General features: G+C 41.2%; 1 protein-coding gene and 1 long non-coding RNA gene across 4 annotated transcripts in view; both read left to right on the forward strand.

The window, feature by feature from the left end:
- Nucleotides 1-893: 893 nt before the first annotated feature.
- On the forward strand, nucleotides 894-1,680 carry LOC125690467 (uncharacterized). The gene is made up of 3 exons (XR_007375689.1): nucleotides 894-917; nucleotides 1,012-1,342; nucleotides 1,478-1,680. It is a non-coding gene; the product is annotated as an uncharacterized LOC125690467 (long non-coding RNA).
- Nucleotides 1,681-1,942: 262 nt separating this feature from the next.
- Nucleotides 1,943-19,960, forward strand: part of TMEM245 (transmembrane protein 245) — a 67,949-nt gene continuing 49,931 nt past the window's right edge. For 2 of the 3 annotated variants that reach the window (XM_048938826.1, XM_048938827.1), the window contains exons 1-6: nucleotides 2,075-2,545; nucleotides 10,645-10,762; nucleotides 11,592-11,693; nucleotides 12,639-12,746; nucleotides 14,803-15,012; nucleotides 19,364-19,533. In XM_048938826.1, coding sequence (XP_048794783.1) covers nucleotides 2,087-2,545; nucleotides 10,645-10,762; nucleotides 11,592-11,693; nucleotides 12,639-12,746; nucleotides 14,803-15,012; nucleotides 19,364-19,533 — 1,167 coding nt within the window. In that variant the 5' untranslated portion in view covers nucleotides 2,075-2,086. Of the gene's footprint in view, nucleotides 2,546-10,644; nucleotides 10,763-11,591; nucleotides 11,694-12,638; nucleotides 12,747-14,802; nucleotides 15,013-19,363; nucleotides 19,534-19,960 lie in introns of all 3 variants that reach the window. The other variant, XM_048938824.1, reaches the window with a different exon arrangement.

Here is a 19,960-nt window from a genome sequence, read left to right on the forward strand (position 1 = left end):
GCTGCATGAGCCAAGAGGGACCTCTGTAAGCAGTAACGGATATGTAACTGGCAGCAAAGCCTTTGTGGCATGGAAGAGTAGGAACACAAAGCCAAAAGCTCTGGGAAACTAGCAGGCCTTGCCCCACCTGCAGCTGTAAAATGCAGTATAGTTACATGAAGTGTGGAAAAAGCCCCGACTTTCCTCCCCTGGCTGATGACACAGGTAGGTTTCTGCAATAGTCTGCTGTCAGGTTGGATATCAGTAAAAACAGCAACTCAGAAAAAGTTGTGAGGCATTGGCACAGGCTGGACAGGGAGGGGGTACAGTCACTGTCCCTGGAGGCATTCAAGAACTGCATGGATGTGGCACTGAAGGACATGATGTGTGGACATGGTGAGGACGGGTTGGTGGTTGGGCTAGATGATCTTAATGGTCTTTTGCAATCTTTATGATTCTGTGATTCTTTATATTGCTTTGCCTTTCAAAACTGGGTTATGATCAGATGTATTTCCATTTTATGAGTTAAAAACAATTGTTCTCAAGGTAATTGCAGCCTGCATTGCACAAGAAACATTCCAAAGTCCTGATGGTTGCAAATCTATCATCATGTTACATAACATTACATTTGTATGCAAATCCTAAAAAGTCTAGAACAAAATCAAATTCCAGTTGGCATGCACTTTTCATACACTCAGAAGCATGCAAACTCTATGTTTTAGAGGTGTAGTGGAAATGTGAAGTAAAATCTTGAAGCAGTGATTGAGCACCTGGTGAGAAGGCAGGGCCAATCCAGAGGAGTTCAGGTGCATGCAATGCATCTGAGTGACAGGAAGGGGTGAAACCAGGATCCACCCCTTCTCAGACCTCATTTAAGTGTTGGCAGTGGAGGCAGGGATCTTGCTGGAGATCCCTGAACACCTTGAGGCCTTTTAAAGGTAAGCAGATCCTTTCCTTTGTTTCTGTGACTGTTGCATTTTGAGCAAATCCTGACTTGTTCCAGCCTGGGACCTTGCTGCATTTCACTTTCAGGAGGATTGCTACAGAGGCTTTGTGGTGGCACTGCCAATAGGGTCAGTACCTGCTGAAGGTTGCTCAAAGCTGTGATAGGAAAGCAGCTGGACAACATCTACCTGCTACAAAAGTAGTGGATCCCTGCCCTCAAAAAGGCTCCTTCAGATCAATCACATTAATAGAGGCATTTAGACTGTCTCTACAACACTAGCTGGCACCTCATGTATTGTCTGGTGTATGACTGATGAAGGGAAATAGTTCCTCCTTATATTATTCACAAATAAATAAAATGATATGCAACACAAAATCACAAATGTCACGTCTAAACATCCCCTCATTACTACTTCTGGTGAGTTTAATGTTCAGTAAAAGCACAGATGACAGTGAAACAGCCTGCTGCTAGAGCGGTCTCAGGTAAGAACAGTTCTCTAATAGCTCTGACCTGTCTTGCTCTCCACCTTTGCTATGACACTGCACTGTGAAGCATTACCTGCTCCCAGAGCGTGCAATGTTGGGAATGGAAGAGAGCTTAACGGAGCTGCGAGGGAGCTGCAGGACACGGGCCGAGGACAAGTTGCCGAGCCCAGGTGTGCTGGGCTGCACTGCATCTCACTCCTCTCTGATTCTTCATTAACAGCCGCGGCCGAGCCGGGCAGCCTCAGCCCTCGCCCGGCGATTTCCCAAGAGGGAAAGAAGGCGCTCCGGGCTCCCGCCCTCCCCTTCGCCTCGCCGCTCTGTCAGGCCGCGTTTCGGTGGGGCGCGGCCGCGGGCTCCTCCGTAGGAAAACTACATTTCCCGGCACCCTTCCCCGCCGGCAACTCCCTTCCCCGCCCGGGCCCGGAGCCGCGCGGCGGCACTAGAGGCCCCGCCGCCTCGCCGCGCCCTCGCCTCCCGCGGCGGCCTCGCCCCCTGGCACCGGCGGCCGGAGCGGAGCCGCGGGGCGGGCGCCATGGCTGACGGCGGAGAGTCCGCGGCGGCCCCTCCGGGCTCTCCGGCGGCGGGGCGGCGGCCGGGCGGCTGCCCCGGCGGGGCGGAGGGCGCGGCGCCGGTTGCGCCGCGGCTGCCGCTGGGCGGCCCGGCCGGGGCGGCGGGGATGTCGCTGCCGCGGCTGGAGAAGCCGATCAAGCAGGCCTTCTACAACACGGGCGCGCTGCTGTTCGCGGGGCTGTGTTGCGGGGCCGCCGTGCTGGTCTACTTCATTCTGGAGGCCTTCCTGCGGCCGCTGCTGTGGGCCGTGCTGTGCGGCACCTTCCTGCACCCCTTCAAGAGCTCGCTGACGGCGCTGGGCCGCCGCTGGCTGGGCCGCCTGCAGCGCTCCCGCACGCCCGTGCTGCTGGCCGCGCTGCTGCTGCCTCTCTGCTTCGCCAACTACGGCGTGGAGGCGCTGGGCGAGCAGGTGCTGCGACGCCGGCGGCTCCTGCTGCTGCTGGGCGCCGGCGGGCCGCTGCTTTACGGGCTGTACTGCCTGGGCAGCTCCCTGGGCGTGCAGGTACTGCTGGCCCAGGCCGCCCGCCTCATCTGCCAGGGGCTGGACTACTTCAGCAGCCAGTGGGTGAGTGCGGGGCCGCAGGGAAGGAGGAAGGGGCGGCGGCGGGGCTGGGCGCGGCCCGGCGCCATCTCACTTGTTGCGCGGCGGAGGTCGCGGGAGCCGTAAGGCGGGCGCGTGTGTGCTGCCAGGTGTCCCGCCGGCTGGTTTGAGCCGCTTACACCAGTGCGTTTGTGGTGTTGGAGAGCGTGTGAAAATGGGAGGAAGGGATGCGCGTGGCTTTCTGCTCCGAATTATCGTCGTGTGCTGGAAAGTGTCGGGGAGATGTGTTCAGTCCTCATGAGTGTGGTTAAGACTGAGTAGGCAGGATAGGCAGGCGTTCTCTTTTTTATAAGGAGACGAGTTACGAGCGTTTCCATTTACCTGCGGTGAAGTGGTGAAGGAACACAAGCATGACTTGTCAGTACTGACTGGAAGTTTTGGTTAGTTGCTGTGCCATTGCCTTGCTAAGCTTCAGATTTCCCTCTGGGTTGGCAAACGTCTTATGTAGATGTGTTGTTGCTAGGCTGTGTGACTTGGCTAAGTCCAGTCCCTTATTTGGACTTGGTTAATCACACTGTAACGATGGCTGATGTGGGAAGGCTGCAAGAAGTTAAGTAGTGCACTACCCCATGGCTGTGCCTGCTCTCTACAGGCTTGTTCGGCTGCATCTGATTCTTCTGCTTTGTGCTGGTGCTTCTGAAGTGACATCTGTTTGATGAAGTACTGTAAGATTTTAATTGGGAAGAAAAAAGAAGTTCCCAGAACTTATAAAGCTTCAAGTTCCTTGGGAGGACACGGGGTTCGTGTCAGAAGAGCTATGTGTGGTCTTCCTTAAGCAAACCAGTTAGCCAGCTAAGCTAGCTAGTGATAGGACTCAAGGTGATGGCTTTAAGTTGTGCCAGAGGAGGTTCAAGTTGGGTAATTAAGAAACATACATTTGCAGGAGTGGTGAGGCATTGAAACAGGCTGCCCAGGGAGGTGGTGGAGTCACTGTTCCTGGAGGTGCTGTAGAAACGTGGAGGTGTGGCACTGTCTGCTTCTCTTACTGAGACACTGTACAAGAGAGAACCCCAGCACTCCCCTTTGTAAATTTCCTCTGCTCAGCCAGGCATCTTCTATACATTTTGTAGTGTTTTCCTATTCCAGTTTTCGTTTCCATGTTGGATCACAGGACCATGTTTGCATGTGCATGGCCTGCTTGCTAGCTACACAGGAGTTTTGCATATTGCAAGTCAGTTTGCTCCATTGTTCTCTGGGATTTGAATGGTTCTTTCTCTATATTATTGTGCATGAAAATTTGTTAGTAGATACTCTGTGATAAGCAAAAGGGATGGTCATCTCATTTTTTGCCCTTAATTTTAGCAGCCTGCTAAGCCAATCCAGATTTCCGTGTTTGGAAATACTTCAGTACACAACAACTTAATATAGAAGAAATAATTTTTTTTTCTCTTATCCAGTTGGGAACACTTTTTTTTTTTTTTTTTTTTTTTTTGCCAGAAACATAATGTATAAATAATTTAGTAAAAGCTTAAAAAAGATACAGTAATGCCTGTTGCAGTGTGGCTGGTTTTGACAGTGAGAGCTGCATCTGGGTGGCAGTGTGCAGTTGTTTATGGCAGCTTTTATCTTACAAACTGTGATTGTTTGTGCTCCAGGCACATGCAATTCTGTCCAGCAAAGGTGTAAAGTTATTTTCATTGGGAGCTTTGCACCACCTGGCTGCCCCTGCTAGTTGCAGAGAGGATGAACGTCCACTGTTCTCTCCTACCTTTCTGGTTCCCTCTGCTGTACTAGGGGAGTGAGAAGTGTCTGTTGTTAGAATTTCACTGAGAAAATTATGGTTTATTTGGGTATCATTTAGTGTTCTAAAAGTATGATACCTACTAAGCCATGATACAGAGATGAAATTTCTTATTTCCAGAACAGTGTTCTCCAAATGCAGGAGTAGCATGTGATAGCGACATAGAAAACTGCATCTTGGCACCAGTACACTGCAGAGATTTCTAGTGCTGTTGTCCTCAAATCTGGAAAAGCCATTCACAGTGTTGATGAATGAAGATTGAGAAATGGTTGCATTCCTGTCTGGTATTTCTTTGTCACTTCTGCAATTTGAGTTGGGAATCCTAGATCCCATCATGATAGGCTCCATTCTTTAAGTAGTTGTAAAATCCTGCTTTTGGAGAATAAGCCCAGGATCTTAGGCTAGTCTATAAGCGTCACTTTCCCACCATCTCCTTTCCTTTTTCGCTGTACAGTTAATGCACCTTCTTTGAAAAAGCTTGCTTGAGAAATAGAGGAGACTGATGGGCCTGTTATGTAGAGGATATGTGCTCTACGTGAACATCAAGTAACCTAATAGGAAGAACAAAATTTTCCTGTATGTTTTTTGAAACAGGGAGGAGTTTGTTCCGTAGCAGACTGATGATGCTGTGTTTATATACATATATATATCTATATATATACTCATGTATACCTGTTTATATGCTACACCAATTTCAATAGTTGCCCTCAGAGTTCTCGCACTGTTTAAAGACTAATCTTGGACTGCTGTGTCCCCTGTAGCTTTGTAAGAGGGATCTTGTATCCAGCTCTATACTAAGGCACAAAAAATTTTTCTGCTCTGTGACGACAATTCAAAATTCAAGTTACTTTATCCTGACGTTCTGCAGTTGCAGTGCTGTACAGGAAATGCTTTTGGTTCTATTTATTTATTTATTTATCTATCACTGGGAGTCAAATGCTTGTGTTTATTTAGAAAATGCTTAGTTTCCCATAAACATCCCAGCGGATGAAATGAATTTTACAGCCCTTCTGCATCGACTCTGACGTTTATCTTCTGAGTAAATTAAATCCGATGTGGTAATAATGGCCAGGATTCTCCAGGGTGAATTTGGTTACGGGGCTGTCAAGATCTTTGTCCTATGGCTAATCTTTTTTCTGTGGTTTGTCGTAAGTTATTGATGAGGTTCAGAAATATGTCTTGTCTGTCTTCTGTGTGTGTGTAACTGTAGGTGTCTGAAACTGTTAGCTGGGCTGTATCTGAACACACTGGGTACAACTCATTTTATGCTAGTAGCATGCAGTAAGAGGACCTAATTGGTCCTTTCCTCACTACAGTGCTGGGTAAATCTGGAAATAAGGTTTTCTGTGACCAGTACGTTGGACGGCGTATTGCCTAAGAAGGTGCTGTATGTCTTAGCCTGTCGATTCTCTAGTTCTGTCTGTCAAGGAACTGTCAAAGGCATCCACCAGGGCTAACACCACTGTGCTGGCACTAGGTGTCAGCAGTCCTTAAGGCATCCGTGTCAGACTGAAATACTCAAATGTGCTTCCTGACAAACATTTGGGGTTGCAGGCATCTATAATGTTCTGCTTCTGTAGTGCTGTTGGGGATCACTTGCAGAGAAGAAAGAGCGTCTGTATTTTGCAGAGTTCACCTACTGGGCAATTTCTCTTTTAGCAGAGGAGAGGGTTAAATCTGACTAGAATAGTTGGCATAACTATAAGTGAGAAAAATGCAGTTCTGATTTTTGAAGTATTCTTTTTGCCGTTTGTAATCATCCTTTTGGTATTTTGGTGTGACAACCTGTAAAGTCAGCCAGTCAGGAAGTGACTGTAAATGCGTGCTACCAAAACCAAAGTTCAGGTTTGTTATCAAAACATGGTAGAGATAACTTTGTAGTGTCCTATTTAAAACAAGATAGAGAGGAGCAGGAAAAAACTAGGCTGTTCATAGTGTTTTCCACCTTTTCCTCCATATCCACCTCAGCTTTGGGAGAATGTTCCAAGACTTGCCTATTCTGAAAAGACATATTAGTCTGTTTAGATTTACATGCCTGAAGTGATTTACAGGCCTGAAGCTGATGCAAGTCTTGAGCCTAGTGATGAACGCCACGTAAGGATGGATATTTCTTTGTATTTATTATTTGAACACAATAGTATTTATTTTATTCCACTTCTGAAAGGAATGTTGGTATAGAGCTGACCAACTTTAGTTGCGCTCTGTGGAATAAAACAAGAAGAAGTTAACATAAATCAAAGCTCCATCTTTGGTTTACAGTGGCATCACGAGACACTATCTGGGGAAAAAGTTTGATTCCTGAATAGCTTTTTATTATCAAAGATTCTCATAAGTAATTTTTCCACTGAAATAGGAAACGTGAATTGTAGGAGGGAAGTGTTAGCACCCAGAGCTGCAGATTTCTGTATCTTAGTGTAGTGTATTTCCTTACATTCATGACACAGGAAATGTTGCAGAAGACATGAAAAATGCTTTTAACTCGTGCGGGACAGTATTGATTTGAAGGTCAGTTCCTTCCTGACTCAGAATTCCAACTGTAAGTTCCTAGTTGAGTCACCTCAGAAAGTTGGAATTTTGCTGAGCACCAGGCTTCTGCTTCATCTGGTTTAAAAGTCATGGCATGTTAAAATCCAATGTATTTAAATGGTTATATATCATAACTGGAGGTTCTAGAAGCAGAAAAGATGCAAATTTCCATTCCTGTGAGGGTAGTACAGGGAATAAATAACACAGGTGTACACTTGCTTGCACTTTTTTAGAAAAAATCACAATGTCATTTACTTGCTTAGGTAATATTTAAAATATCCATTGTTATCACAGAATGGTTTGGGCTGAAAGGGGCAATTTTAGTTCTGAAAACTGGAATAAAAATGATGGGTCCATAATTCCTCACTTACCTTGTTATCTTTTTTTTTTTGTTCAGAAAAACATTTTCAATTAGATGAAGAAAACATTGTGATGTTTGTCATGACAGAGAGTTGGCTTTTATTGACGCGTGTAATGCCTTACATGGATTCAATTTTTAAGAATGTACTTTTCTGCTCAGCTTTTGCCATCATTCATTCCTTTGCCAGGGAGGAGGAAGAGGTTAGAAATAATGTCACAAGATCTCTTTTTTTGGCTGGCATCATCTGGTGTAACACTGCTTTAAAGTTTGCGAAACAAGCATGGAGTGCCTGAGAAGACTCAGTGCGTGGGGAATGACTGCTGATGATTGCAAAAGCCTAAAATGATGAAATTCCCTTGTTTTTATAGGGATTTGTATGAAATCTAGATATGCATATACTCGAGACAGCTTGCTTGGAAACATCCCCCCGTTGATTTATAATTTGATTTTGAAAGTAAGTAATGATCGTATGGTCTCTAGGAGAGGTGAGGCTGCATCTCCATCAGTAGGAGAGAAGGGAAGTGCTGCTTTCACTAGCAGTGAAGTATTAAATGAGCTCAGTTGTAAAGCCTCTCCCTTAAAGATTAACCTGCTGATACCAAGAGTGCGCTGTGTAAATAAATAGTGGAATTTATTGTATAGAGTTGAGGAGAAAGAGAGCTCATTCTCATTGAAAACAGATGCCAGAGCCAAACCCATTTCTCGTATTTTTAAGTTCTTCCATCTTTAACTGGAACTGAAAACAGTCTTTTGCTAACATTGGTTGAAATGTGCTAATAAATCTTATGCTTTCTGACAATAAGATTAAAAAGAGAAATCAAAACGCCAAAGGAGATGCTTAATGTAAAAGCTGCAGCCTTTATATGGTGTAGTTTTGACTCCAGGTGGCGATTAAAAGAGAAGTGAAGCCCCTCGGACTTGCTTAGGCAACTAAAGATCTGCTGTTTGAAAGTTACTGCTGCAACCCAAAAGTGGATGCTGAAATAACAGAAAATGCTCTGCAGTAATAGAACTGTTTGTTCTGAGAAGTATACAGCTTATTTATATGTTTGGTTTTAATATGTCTGAAAGCAAAGCAACTTTTTTGTTCATTTAGCAAAGATGCTGGAAAAGGCAAGAAAGATTTGAGGAAGGAGGTCTCTGTCTGCTCAGACATTGAGAATAAATGAAGGAAGAGGGAAAGCTTTTAAATGCTGATATATGGGAGTTGTTCATTAGTGTAAATATTGAGATTGAATAAGCATTTGAAATGCAGAGTAGATGGTGAAAGGCATCTATGACTGACTTCTGTTTAATAAACAGTTAACGGTAGCTACTGTATTTTGCAGTATCTGAAGAGTGTGCATTAGTTACCTGCTTAACTGTGCCTGCATAAATCACATCTGTGTGCATTGTGGGTTAGGGTGGCTTGTGTATCCACAGTTAAACTTAATTTCAGTGAAAGCACAGTGTCTGTTATTCTTCATTTCCATGGAGACAGTTGTTGCAATGGTCATGTTACTGTTCTCATAGCCAAAATGTTTAGAGACCATTTGGGGGGAAAAAAAAAAAAAAAAAAAAAAAAAGGAGGGAAAAATTATATAACGAAGGCACTTAAAGAGTTAAAGAAACAAAAAATTCCAAAAATCAGAGCTAAGCTGTTGCCAAGTTAGAAAGGGATAAAATCCTGTTCTTTGTTAATGTAAGTTAATTTGCTCTGTCAGCTGCTTTCAGCCATGAATTGTTGGAAGGAGGCTGGGGTAGTTCCCATTCAGTGTGCCCCTTGTAGCGTAGGGAAGCACTGCTGAGTTTTGAGAGGTGCTTCGCTGTAAGGTAAACTGATGGTGAGTTGATCGCACCATGGTATCACTGAGGTGAAACCTCTTGAACCAGCCAGAGGCAGTGGAGCATGTTTTGGTTTGTTGGCTGTTAACCATAGGCTCATATCTGGCCTCCCACTCTTGGTTTATTTTTCATTAGAAAATCTAATTGATTGAACTTAGCGTGTCTGTTGTTGGTAATTTGTCACTAAAAGTTAAAAATTGTCTCCAGTGGCGTGTGCACACAGATGTTGTGTGGCTGGCATTTAGGAGAAGGGCGTTGTCTTGGAACTGAGTTATCTCTTGCAGTTGTGCTGCAATATGACTTCTGGATGAATTTGATTGAAAGCTGTATTGCCTTTAGCATGCTGCTGTGGGTCAAACCTGATTTATTTATTTATTTATTTATTTCAAATCTTCATGCCTAGGACTTTTAATAAGTTTTAGGCTTTAGTCTTTGTTGGAATAGTCACACAGACTCCTTCACTGAGGGTCTGCCTCTTCCGTGTCATAAAGCAGAATAGAGGTGAATGCTCATTCATTCACTGTGTTCTGCTTTTCTGCCTAATTGCTTGTTCTCTGCCTCTGCCAGTGCATTCTTAGCTTTTGCAGTGAAGTCTGATTCAGCAAATGCAGTTAATAGCAGCTCTGTTCAAGCTTTGTTGGGATTTATGAATGGGAATTCAAAGGTTTTCTTAGCCGGTTATGGATAGGGAGTCAGAGAATGTTTGTTGAATTTGAGGCAGAAGTATCTCACACATATGAGGTATATTTAAGGAGAACGCATTATGGAAACTTTCTGCAGGTTTTCATACTTATTTCATCTTTCTACTGCGCATCAGCTATCTCCTGCAGCCTTTTATGGTTTCTGCTTTCTTCTTTTCATCATTTTCAAGCTTAAATTCTTCAAGATTTAATTATAGAATTCTCTCTCTCACGTCATTAATCTGATAAGCAGATTTATACCTGCTTTTTACAAGTAGCATAACCGAAGTAGTGGTACTTAATTTTTTACTGCAGAACCATTTTATGGCTTCAGTAAAATGAGTTTTGATAAAATTTCATGTGACGAGTTTTAAAGTCATGACTTCTGTGAACGAAAGCTGCTGGGGAGAAGCGTTTTTTTTGTTTGCTTGTTTTTTTGTCCTTCCTAATGGCAGTCTTTGATATAAAGCCCTGTTATTTCTTTGAGCTGGAGCACAGAAGCTGGCAAGTTGTGGTGGACTGAGTGGTGCTCTGCTGGCTCTGTGTCCCCTAAAGCCTCACTGGTGCTGCTTCTGGTCCTGTGCATTTAGACTCTGATCTTTCCCTAGTAGTTCCAGAGCAGGTGCTTGGATTCTGCTGGATAACCTCCTTCAGAGTTTCTGTCAAGCAAAGAGTGTATTCCCTCTCACGTTCAGACCGTACTGATGTCAGGCCAAAGGCATGTGTGGCCTTATCTCCTTTCACTTAGTACCGACTTTGCACTCCTCTTGCATGCGGGCTGAAGTCCTGTGCTTGATCCTTCTTTAAGAAGCCTACATTTCAGAATTGGAACCTGACATCAAGCTGCTCACTACAGCAGCTAGAAGTGTGTGTGCACATTTACAGCTGTACTGTGTGTATGCGTACATACCTGTGTGTCTTTTTCTTACAGATATGGACGTTGGTAGTTGGTTACCTGTTGATGGTTTCATTCAAGTGGAATATAAGCACCGAGCGTTACCTGAAAGCAGTCTCTGTCCCTGTGTGGATCATGCTGCTCTTTCACTTAGGTGAGTAACAAATTATTTTTCTAATGTGTCCATATGTAAAATACATTTAATAGTAGTACTAGAAGCAAGAAAGCCCATCTGTGTCAGCAGTCATTAAGCAAGTCTATATCAAAAGTAGCAAATTTCTCTGTAGTCTGTGTAATCTGTGATGCAAATATAAGATTATGATAGAATATGACTGTAGTAATTGATTTTACATGTTTAAGAATGTCAGATTACATTATCATATGAGTTTATGGTGACAGTGTTGAGCAAATAATAAAAGACTATAATGATGAAGGATTTCAGAACGTATTCGTGATTTACTTTGCTTTAGCAGCAAGTTTCAGGGATTGTGATGAACACATAGACATGCTTTGCTGAGGTTTGTAGCTGCAGGTAGCAATTTTGCATTAGCTTATGTTTTGTAGTCTTGTATTTTCTGGAAATACTAGATGAAAAGTTGAAACCCAAGAAGGCACTGCTTAATAACCACTCTAGAGATCTAAAATAGATCCATTTCTTTTTAGGAAGGGGCATTTGGTTTGCCTCTGATTTCTAAAATGTTTTTACTTCATGTATATCTTAATGTAATTTTAGATGTATCAGCATAGTTTAGAGTCACAGCATGGTAACAGCTTGGCTTATTAATAGAGAAACTTGCTCACCTGCTTTTCTTATTCCTCCATGGGAATGCAAGAATCATGTTTTATTTGTTTTAACTGTCATTGTTTTATGACAGTTTCTGCCTAGTTTTTTCTTCGTTAGTGGGGTGCTTACCTTGGTTTTCCTAAATGTAGTGATTATTAATAGTCTAATTTTTGTTGTTTAAAAATGCCATCTTTTTCAGCTTCTGTGGCAGGCTGCTGGAGAATTCCTGTGTTCCTGGTTATAGTTGTTCTGATGACTGTAGGCATGTTGCATGACCAGCAGAATGGAAAGGAATCTTCTGGTAAGAAGTGAATCTCTATCTCTGTGAAGTTGAGAACAGGGATTATATTACTGTAAATTCAATATCATGTCGATTGGAGGAATTTACTGGAAGATTTTAGCACATTTATAACAAGGTGGTTTATGTGGACGGAAGTGAATCTTCAGTTTTTTACAGAAAATCTTTGAAATGGATAGTTTCCTTGTCATAGCAAAGTAGCGACTCGTTATCAAGCTCCATCCCCCTTAACTACAGCTGAGAATATATTTCTGTAATTTAACACTAGAGAATCCTATATAAAGCCTCAAGCATAAAGAAAGCCCAGGAAAAAGGGAATCAAAGGCTAATCTTGAAGGAAGGGATCAGTGTGGGTTTAATAGCTCTTGTAATACTGTGTGTGAGAGAAATTGAGACAACTCCATCCAGCAAGCTTCTCCTATCTAATTGTTTCTGGTTAATGTGTGTTTTATGGTTTGTGTTTAGACTTCGAGAAAAAATAACTTTCTCCTGTTGCAAATCAATTTTGGATATAAAGAAATGTCATCTGTTCCTATCCAGTAATAGTTGTATGGCTGCTTTAGGAAACTTCTTTCCTGTTTTGCTGTTACTGCTTTCCTGAACGTCATCATCATCTTGGTTAGTAAAACTATCTGCTGTAGAGATTTTTAGATTAGCTGAACTGTCAGCAACTGCAAATGACTTCGTCAGTAGCAGCTCTCTAGCAAGGGAAGTGTAAATAACTGCTTTTGTGTTTTGCCTCCAGTTGTAGTACTAAAATTAATAGCATTCATTCGTGTTTGATAACATTGACTATAGATAAGACATATTAAAAACTAGCAGTTATCTGTTAGTATAATTTGTTTTATTTGAAAGCTTCAATGGATATCAAGAAACACGTAAAGCATCTTAAGACTTGAGTTTTTTGTTTTTCTTTTTTCTTAAATTACATACGCATATATTTTACAGGGGCAGAGCTTCCTGGTCAGATGATTTCAATTGCTGCTTCAACAATTGCCATGGCAATTTCCGTGACAGAAGATGAATTCAGTAGTGAACGTTCCTCACAACCCTCAGGTGACTGAATTCTCTGTAAGAAGACATTTAAATTTGCTCTGACAGCATGAAATTAGGGGGAATAAAGAACAAATTTCAAAGTAGGCCCTCTGTTTTTCATTTGTAACAAAATAGCACATTTGTACTTCATCAAAGTGATTTATCTGTTTTGAAAAAAAAATGCTAAGAAGGCGATATATAAAAACAGCTTTCAAGTTACACTATGTGGCTGTCTGTGCATCTTGAAAACCTAACCAGCAAATTTTATTTTCAGAATGAGGACATTTTTTCCTTGCCTTTATTATTTTATTTACTTTGTTTACTCTTCTCTTTGATTTGTTGTCTGTTACAAGATATAACTGGAGCAGGTACAGGCAGAGAAGAATAAAATTTCTGTACATCACAGTGACAAAAAGACTTCACTGTCTTTTTCAGCTGGCATGATGAATGTCTTTCCTTTAGTGAGTTTACTTGAGGATGTAGCTTGAGTCATGACGTTTCACTTGCAACAATAGAAGTCTATAAGAAATGGCTTCAAAATGTTGCAAAGAGGATGTTCAGATATCCATCACTGCTTTTGAGCTTTACCATCATTTTTCTGAATACGCCTTTATGGAATGGCGTGGGATACTTGAAAAATAAGCTATTATGGAGACCTGACAACCGAAAGGTTTCATCAGTTTCCTGTGAAACAGGTTATTCAACTTGACAGAATATAAGCTTCCAAAGCATCTGCTTGAAATTGGTTGTGTCTGAGTGGTCTACTTGAACACAGGATGTTCTTTATATCCTCTGTAATGAGGGAATTGTGAAGAGGAGGAAACATAGTGAGTGTGCAAGAGAGAATCCTTTGAGCATGTTATGTTAAGAATGTCTAAAGAGTGCCTTTTGTGAAGCTAAGAAGTTACTTCAGCAGTTGGGTAAAAAACAGTTGATGTAGAGCAATCTCTTCAGAAATCTGTTGTTGAAACAAACACCCTTCCAAATTTTAAATATGTCAGTGTAAACTGTACTTGAAAGCAAACTTGTTTTTTAAATATGGAAATGACTGTGGACAATTTACTCTTTTCTCATCTTTATTTCTACATTTTACAAGACTATTATGAAAATAAGCACAGAACACCATGGGCATATCCTGAAATTTCAGAATGGAGCATTGTGTGGCAGCCTTCTTTTATTGCTCTTTCTTACATTTAATTTTGGAAGTGGGTGGTGTTTTTTTGCCTGGATTTTGAACATACAGTTAAGAGTCAGTCTCCCACAGATCTATAGTGTAAATAGTTGTGGTTTTCTTTATTGCTGTTTTTTTTTTTCTTTTTTAACTTACGCGTTAGTTTTAATTTCTTTTCCTCTTAAAGAGAACTTCTTTTCTGTTTTCAAATTGTTAAGTTCCCTCTTAGCTGGAAGCAAACTACAGCGGTTTCACAAAGGTGTCTTTTTTTTTTTTTTTTTTTTTTTCTTTGTTTTGTTCTGTTTTTTGTTATTGAGGCAGTTAGCCTGTTTTGTATTTTTTGGCATGTGAATGCTGCTGTTCTTTCCCTTCACAATAGAAAAAGGACAAATACAGTTTCCTATCTTCTCATCTACAAAGACATTATGGACTGCATTTAATAAGGTTTTACAGAACCTGAAGACACTCTTTAAGATTCTCATTTTGTTTGTGCATTTTGTTTAAAGGAGTTTCTTTTAAAGGAGTCCTTGAAAAAATTAATACAAAAATTTCTGTTTTCCTGAGGTTTCCAGAGTTTTGTGGTTATTTGCTAAAGTACATCTAGCTTGCAATTAATGTGTGGCAATAAGAGGCCTCTTAGAGGCTGTAGCATCTCTTTTCTGTTCCTCCCTGTACTGTCTGACATGGTGATGCGTGATTTGGGAAAGCCTATGCAGCCCTGTTCTAGCTTTTCAAGTCACAGATCGGTGTGAAAGCCGTTCCTGTCATCTAGTGAAATTACAAGGAAATAAAAATAGCAACAACACAAAATCATCAACTGGATAAGCTGGCCGTAGGGAGCAATATTCTGTTCTGCGGTGGAGATTAATGTGATAACTTCCACTTCTTTGCTTTTGTTTGTTTTAGCTGCCACAGAAGGTGATCCACCTCCACAAGCTTCATCATCTTTCTCCTCTGCGTCCTCTTCTGGGAACAGACAAAGACCTGAGATTGGTTCTTTTCTTAAAAAAAAGAAGACTAGTGATGTTTACTTCGTTACACTTGTGTGGGCAATTGTTATTGTCCAGATCTGGCTAAATTTATGGATTGTGCAGCTATTGCCAGTGCCTTTTGCAGGTAGTAATATAATTACTGTGCGTGTTTTTTTAAATGATGACTTTGGATAGCTGTAGACTTTGTGTAAAGTGAAGTAAAAGAAAAGGTCTATAGGCTTATACAGCTTTTTAAAATTTAAAGTTTTTTAATGACTTTCTGTTTTCAGGTGTTCAGAGTTCAAAAACATCAATGTTATCTATGAACTGTAGTTTCTAATAGGATTAATGTGGGCTGTCTGTTGCCGTGTTGTTACTATGTACGTTACCTGGAACAATTTAGTGCCACACCTTAGATTGTAGGAATGCTTTTGGTTTGGAGTACTTTTGTTTTCTTCCTTTTGATGTCCTCTCTTTAATGTTTCTGTACGTATTCACAGAAAATATTTTTGCTGTTATTCACTGTTGAAGTACAGCTCATACATCTATTTTAATTTCCATTAAAAATATGTTGCTAAATTCTGTGAACAAATCACAAGATAAATTTGATTCTAATTCTAGCTCTCGGGCTAGTTGGCTTTGTCACTTCACATCTGTGCATCTGTTCTGTTATATATCAAGAAGAATGGAATATTTGATAGCGGTCTGAGGAAGTGATTTATAAGCTGAATGCCACTCCAGTAGCCTTTCTTGGAGGGTAGATAGGGAAGATAGGAACTCTAGAAATAAGTCTGGCCTGTTGTAAATCTGAATTGTCCTTTCCCCAACTGTAAACAAAGTGAGTTCCCTGATTTCTTTTGGCTTTTCTCTAAACATTAACTATCAGCATTTTTAATGCATCTAATACTATTTACCCCTTTTCCATGTTTTGTGGGTGGGTCCAGCAAGCAGCAAAAGTACCACAAAGCTGCTTACTCTTTCCCTGTGCTTCAGTGTAGGCTTATCCGTAGGCTGTGTTGCCCCCACTGAGGCATGTAGGCTAGCACCGCAGTCCCTCTGGTGCACCTGCTCTCTAATGGGGCACTTCTGCTCCTCTGCCCTTCTTGTTCCTTCCTCCTCTCTGTTCATTTCCTCCCTGTTCTCTTCTATGTTCCTTCCTCCTCTCCTCTAGCATTTTCTGCTCTTTCTTAAAAACGCTTTCATGGAGGCAGCACATTTGGCTCAGCTGTGGTCTGCTCTAGGCCTGTTGAGGAGCTGGCTAGAACCACCTTGTACTCTTCTCTGGTCTCTTTCTGTGAAGGCCACTCTGATACCTGGTACACAAAGACATTATAGACTCTCCAGTTTCCTAAAAATCTCAAGGGTGGTGTAATAGTTGGAAATAACTGCTTGTGTGGGAGGGGAAAATGGGCACAATAATTTTGCAGTTAGGCAGACAACGGTGGTTGGTTGTAAGTTTGATCCAGACAAATTTAGATGAGAGTGCGAATCTGTAATTGAAATGGATGAATACTGCTGTTGCCAGTCCCTAAGGTTAAATCAGCTACCTGAGCAATAAACTCAAGCCAAAATAGAAATTAATTTTGAGAATGTTTTGTGACCTGCTGTCTTATGAGAAACACTGGGCAGTAAGTGCTTTTTCTTAGCTGTAGACAATGAATGTAACTCTATCACCACAAAAATGTTATGAGAAGGCAGTATAATGATGAACAGAGCTGAAATTATACCAGTGGATCACATCAAGTGTGAGAAAGCAGATGAGAATAAACCCAGTTTAATAAAAGAGAAGTGGTATTAAAAATACATAGTAGTGGAAAATAGCAGGGCATATAAAGCAAGTTTTCCTGCAACTTTCCAAGTTTAAGGCTGATAAATATACTTAAATTCAGAGACCTGGAGGAGATTGCTTCTAGCGTGTTTAAAAACAAACGTCATCAACAACAAATCTTGAAGTTCGAAGGGGTTACTTTTGATAGCATAACTCACACTAGTAGAAAGGATGCATGTGAAACAGGATTTAGATTATTAGTAATATCTTGCAACCATTAATGTTTTTCCTTGAAATAATTTTTCATTCAGTGGAATGAGATGCTCTTAAAATTGCTTGATGTAGAGGACAGAAAGTAATTATTCCACAAAATGATAAGGTGAAAGGATGACTTTTGAATTGAAAAGCTAAGCAATAAACCAAATTGTGGAACACTCTGTAGCATTTGCTCAGTGATGTCAGCCTGGTATTGTCTTGCCTTAAGGTCTTTCATTTGCTTGCTTGTTCTGTCAAATATATATTTCACTTTTTCTCTCGACTCTTTATCCTACTGTAATTTCAGCTGTGTGATTCACTGTTAGACTTGCTGATATCCCATTTGCAGAAAGTGTGCAGTCAGTTACTTTAAAAGATACTGTTCAAATGTTTGTGTTTAAATAACAGCAAAAGTTTAGAACGCCGTTTCAAATGTGTCACTTGCTTCTTGAAAATGCAAACTTTCCCTGGTTTGCTATCAGTGTATTTACCATCAGTGGCATTCTGTCATACAAAGCTTCAACCTACAAGTTAAGTGCTGCAGGTTGGCACTTGCGCTTTTCTCCTGTTTGTTCACCTGATGATCTCTGTAAGAAAGCTTACTAGATTATTTAATTTAAGAGGCTAAATCCTGTATTTGCCACATGATGGTGCCAGAGGCAAGCAAACCAAATCTCAGTGAATTGTTGAGTGAGCTCTTCATATACCTGAATTGCTTTAAAGTAATAGGCTTTTGTGGAACCTTGATAAATGCACTGTGGGTGTTAGAAGTTTGCCTTTGGGGCCACAGATGTCATTTTGGATATCTCCAAGTAGAAGCGTAAGGAGTGTTTTGCATGACGGGAGGATTGTTGTAGTACGGAAGTGTGGCAGTAAGTAATGCATCTAATTTGGAGAAAGAAAATCTTATTTAAAACTGTGTTTGAATATAGTGATGGGGAGTTCAGTATCAAATACTGCAGTAAATATGATATATAGGATCATGTTATGTTTTTAGCAACTTGTATGTTCTCACTGATACTCCAGTAAAATCAGTTGTATTACAGAGGTTGAATAAAAAAAAATGTGGCAAAAAAAAAATCAGGGTATTAAAGGCCCATTAGTTTCTGAGGAAAGTTTTGTATGTGGCATTCTTTCTTTGCTTTCACATTCTTTATCGTGATTTTTTTTACTAGTTTTTGAGTAAATACTCAGTAAGCAAGGAGAACAGAGATATCTTAGAAAAAAACTTATGTGGAAGTTTCTGGGCAGTATCTTATTGGAGGTAAACAGATACCTGTGTGTTTTTTTTCCTTAACTATAATGCTAGACTTCTAATGTTGTTAAGTACAGTGGATCCACGTTAGGAATATCGGAGAGAAGCTATCTGTGATAGCAAAACGCTTCTTTTCAAAAGGAAAGGGAAGAGTTGTTCATTGAGTGGGTCCGGAGGAGGGCCATGAAAGTAATCAGAGGGGTGGAGCATGTCTCCTGCAAGGGCAGGCTGAGGGAGCTGGGGCTCTTCAGCCTGGAGAAGGCTCTGAGTGGGCTTTATAGTGGCCTTCCAGTACTTGAAGGGGGCCTGCAAGAAAGCTGGAGAGGGACTTTTTAGAAGGGCAGGCAGCAAAGAGCAAGGGGAAATGATTTTAAAGTGGCAGAGGGTAGATATTAGGAGAAAATACTGTGAGGGTGGTGAGGCACTGGAGCAGGTTGCCCGGAGCAGCTGTGGATGCCCCCTCCCTGGAAGCATTGAAAGCCAGGCTGGATGGTGCTGTGAGCAACCTGGTCTAGTGGGAGGTGTCCCTGCCTGTTGCAGGGGGCTGGAACTAGATGATCTTAAAGGTCCCCTCCAACCCAAACCATTCTGTGACCTATTTCTTTTATCTAGTTTTGAGGAGCAGTGTAGATTTTTCTGAAGCTTTTTGTGATGATCTTCAAACCAAGATACAGAGCTGATCTCAAGATAATGTTTTAAATGTTTAAAAGCAAAAATCATCAGTAGTTGTATTTCAGTTGAAGGTTTGTATACTCACTTTGTGATCTGTTGTCAGTCTCTTGATAGAAGAGGTAGGTTTAGCAGAATAGAAGGCCTGGAACTCGAGGAATGAGTGAAGAACTTCTCTTACATATAATCTTTTAATAAGTTCTAAGCATGATATCTGTGCTGTGTATGTACATATGAACATATGATAAACCCACTGTACTGGAATCACAGATTGGCACCTGCTTATCTTAGGCCTTGCTGAAATGTTAGATGCCTAATTATGCAGTGCATGGGCACTTCTGTTCTTGTGCAGTTTGAATTCAGTGTAGATAAGTGTGTCTGTTAAGTGAATGAGGAGATTAGTAGTAAAATCACTTCAAAATTCTCAAGGTGGTTTCTAATGCAAAATAAAACCTTTTCTTTCTTTTTTGTAGATCTTCCATACTCGCATAGTTTTGTGGTGCTCCTCTGAAAATCACTAATCCTTTTATTTCCTTCTTGTGGTTGCAGCTTGGGCACTTAAAAAACTCGTCGTTCATTTTGGAGTTCTGAGTTTCATGGCAAAACGTTGCAAAAGTTGGTGGCAACTTGTTGAAAACTTTGTGAAAGAACGTCAGGAAGCTCTTGCACCGCGTCCCATCAGAGGGCTTGGAAGAGTCATGCTGAAGCTTGACAGTAAGGTATTTCTGCTTACTTTCTTAAGCAACTGAAAAATCTGTTTTGTTCTATGTTAACTGTTTGCTGAGGCGCTTTAACTCCAAAATGAACATCTGTCACTAATAGAAATGTCTGTCGTGTAAAAGTATATTTGTCTTACAGTGTAATTTAGACCTTGTCTCTTCTATCACCATTCACACTGAAGTGTTTAACTTTTGTTCAGTGTACGCAGAGCCTGACAGAAGTCACTTACGAAAGTTGAGTTAGCTTCAGAAGATTCCTTATCTGAGTCCTGCAAACTTCTTAAGTTCAGTCTCCTTATCTGGTTGCAAAGATTTTGAAGTTAAACTTACTGAGCTTGGAAGTGAAAGATGAAATGTTTCTTCTTCTGTTGTGCAGACTGAAGGGTCTGAGATAGCTTGAATGTAATTGTTTATACTAACCACATGG

Source organism: Lagopus muta, chromosome 3 (genome assembly GCF_023343835.1).
Source record: "Lagopus muta isolate bLagMut1 chromosome 3, bLagMut1 primary, whole genome shotgun sequence".
Classification (NCBI taxonomy): domain Eukaryota; kingdom Metazoa; phylum Chordata; class Aves; order Galliformes; family Phasianidae; genus Lagopus; species Lagopus muta.